The sequence below is a fragment of the Dipteris shenzhenensis genome, chromosome 3 (genome assembly GCF_047967505.1).
Source record: "Dipteris shenzhenensis isolate YYH24624 ecotype China chromosome 3, Dip_SZ_1.0, whole genome shotgun sequence".
Taxonomy (NCBI): domain Eukaryota; kingdom Viridiplantae; phylum Streptophyta; class Polypodiopsida; order Gleicheniales; family Dipteridaceae; genus Dipteris; species Dipteris shenzhenensis.
In genome coordinates, this window is record NC_141598.1 from 59389683 (window position 1) to 59392618 (window position 2936).

A 2936-nucleotide genomic window follows, 5' to 3' on the forward strand; every position below is an offset into this window, starting at 1 on the left:
TTGTGATAGGGGGATGCTAAACTACCTAGTCTACCTACTCAATGCAAAAAACAACAAAAAAGAGCAACATTTGAATGGAAAATGGGGAGTTTTGCAAAATGTAATAGTTTCTCCTGCCCAAAACCACTTTGAAAATCACTCCAAGCATCACTTTTGGGTGTTTTTGTTGGAGTTTGCTATTACACACACCTTAGCAATCCTCTAAACTATCTTCCTATCAATTCAAAACATTAAAAAAAGCTCTAAATGATACTGTATTTGTTTATGTGGGTGGCTCTCGAAAGACGGTGATGGTGTCGCTGTGTGTGAGAGACAAAAGGCCCGAGATGAGGCATTTCCCAAAGTCAAGATGGGCAACATTGGAAATTGTATAGAAGTGGCAAAGTTACTAACATGGGAAATGAAATTGTCTTTCTGCAATGGCGATGCGAAGGGCTACTTCTTCTTCTTCTTCTGTAACCCATCTCTTCTACTCCTCTCCCTCTCTTTACCGTAGCTTTTGCAGCCCCGCCTTCCATCACGATACCCTCTATTTGCGCAACTCCCTCAACGGCGCAGAAGTTTTCCTCGTTGGCACTTGCCATGCCTCTCCCCACAGTGCAGTCACAGTTAAAGAAGTAAGTCTTTCCTCCCTTGCATCCCCTCATTCCGTTCATCGGATTTGCTTCTTTCTTTTGCGCGCAAATCCCTCATTTTCTGTGTTTCCCCCGCAGGTGATCACGGCTGTCAAGCCCAATGCGGTAGCTGTAAGTATGGAGCTCTCTTTAGGCTTCAATCTCTCGTTTGGGTTGGTTTTGGGTTTATAGAAAATGCTACGTCCATTATGTCCAGAACCATTATCAGCTACAAGGCATTCGTGATCAGAAACTCGAGTGTAAATGTTGCAGCTTGAGTTGTGTGCGGCTAGAGCTGTACACTTACGATCGGGGACGTCAGAAACCATCGAACCCTCCTACCTCGCGAACCTGCCAGGTGACCTTGGGCGCTTGTTTCGAGAGGTATTTTCCGATGTATTGGGAAGTGGTCTGAGCCTCGGAAAGGAGTTCAAGGTAAGTAGTACCTGGCGAAAGGATTTACCGTGGAGTTATGCGTGCTTCTCCCCCATATAACTGTTCTCAATCTCGTCGCGCAGGTTGCTCTTCAAGAAGGGGAGAAAGTTGGAGCGGAATTTCATTACATTGATGAAGCTCAAGATGCAAGCTCATCGAATTTTGTTTGTTGCAAGTCAATGCTGCATTTGCATTATTCTTGTCCACGTCTCCCAGTAGACTAATTTGCCACTCGTCTAATCTCAGGTCACTATGGGAAGGATTCTAAAAGAACTCTCCCCTTCTCTAGCGAGCTTGCCTCAATTAGCAAAGAAATTTCCTGCTTTTTTTGACCCCGAAAACGGCAGGGCGTGTATTAAAGCCCTGAAGAACAAAAATGCAATGGAAGAATTTGTTAGTAACTTTCCGGGAATGGTACGCAACGCCAAGCTTTAAACCCTACTCCTGACATATCTGTTGAGATCATGATTTTGCCGCAAAAGGAACAAACTACACGCCAAGCAGAGTTTTTCCTACATGTTTGGGATAGTAACTGGGATAGTAACTGAACTGTTGATTTCTGAACTACAGAAGGCACTAATTCATGACAGGGATGAACTGATGACACAACGGTTGCGAAAAATAGAGGGGAAAGTTGTAGCTATCGTGGGTTCAGCTCACCTGGAAGGCATGCAAAAGCTATGGCAAAATGCAGAGCCATAAGGTACCTGACCATCTATTTTGCCATGCTTGTACTTCTGCGTGTTTGTGAAAATGTACATGTGGGGGTGGGCTCAGGCTCTCATAAATTTCTAAAATCTTGGCAATGCCATCTCATCATATGTGCTCTGACGAGGCCAATCAAAAAAATGCTTCATAACCTCATGGAGCTGTCTTGTGTTGCTCCAGTATAATTTGCTGAAGACGTCAAGATGTTCTGCTAATGCCCAACTGAAAGATTTAATAAACAAATTTGCCACATCTCATGCAGATGGTGCTAACGTCTCAATTTAATGTCGTTTACTGTATGACGGTGGATGGCTTTTATCTGGAGTGCTTATCTTTTCGATCTCTCATCCCTGGTTGGCGAAGTTGAATTGATTTTAGTGGATGTTTATTGCGAGTCAGCATTCTAGTAAAACTGGAAATTCATGGGATATCTTTATTTTGCCTTCTGCACTACCAGGGCACTTTAGAAACGACGTTAAGCATCCTCTTGAGAATTCTACCGCAGAAAGATGAAGTACACATCTACCGGAATAGCCCAACTGCACCAGAAAGTTTGAGGAGACCTGCATGTCAAGGGTTTTTGGTACTGTAATAATTTATGAGGCTAGACATGCACGGGTGTTGGGAGCCAAGCGAATGTATTTGTATTTCAGGGACTCTCTTGGGCATGAAGAGTGAGGAGTCACGTATGAAAGGTAAGTACAAATGTCTTTGTGCCTTTGACGGTCAAAAATGTACATATGTAATGTATTTTGGAAAGTGTCCTTCCTTTGAGGGGGCATGGGCCTTTGTTAGGACTCGTGTCCCTTTATATCAGTCACAGTTCTTTGTGAGTAGATACAATGATCTCATAATGATAAGAAGACAAGATCCTACTTACAGACAAGGCAGTGAAGTCTATATCATGGAAATTGACAACCATAAGGTTGAATTTGTTTTGAAGCACGTTGTTTTGGAAGCAAATTTGCACCAGAGTGCGGTTTGACCAGAGAATAAGCTCAATTGTCATAGGATTGATTTGCGGATGCTGAAATATCTTTTGATCATGTCACTTCGTCTGAACATCTCGGTAACATATTATGTATTTCTTAATTTCTTTTAGATCTCAGATTTGATTGCAATATTTGCATGTATTGTTATTCCTTGCTTTTCAGTTAGGTACTAGCTGTAGCGTCTGGT

General features: G+C 42.7%; 1 protein-coding gene across 1 annotated transcript; it reads left to right on the forward strand.

The window, feature by feature from the left end:
* Window positions 1–320: 320 nt before the first annotated feature.
* On the forward strand, window positions 321–2732 carry LOC147904085 (uncharacterized). The gene is made up of 7 exons (XM_087372759.1): window positions 321–617; window positions 714–746; window positions 888–1049; window positions 1133–1200; window positions 1301–1463; window positions 1620–1752; window positions 2215–2732. Exons 1-6 carry the CDS (start codon window positions 420–422, stop codon window positions 1749–1751), a joined length of 756 nt encoding a protein of 251 aa, XP_087228885.1. The 5' UTR covers window positions 321–419; the 3' UTR covers window position 1752; window positions 2215–2732.
* The last annotated feature ends 204 nt before the right edge of the window (window positions 2733–2936 follow it).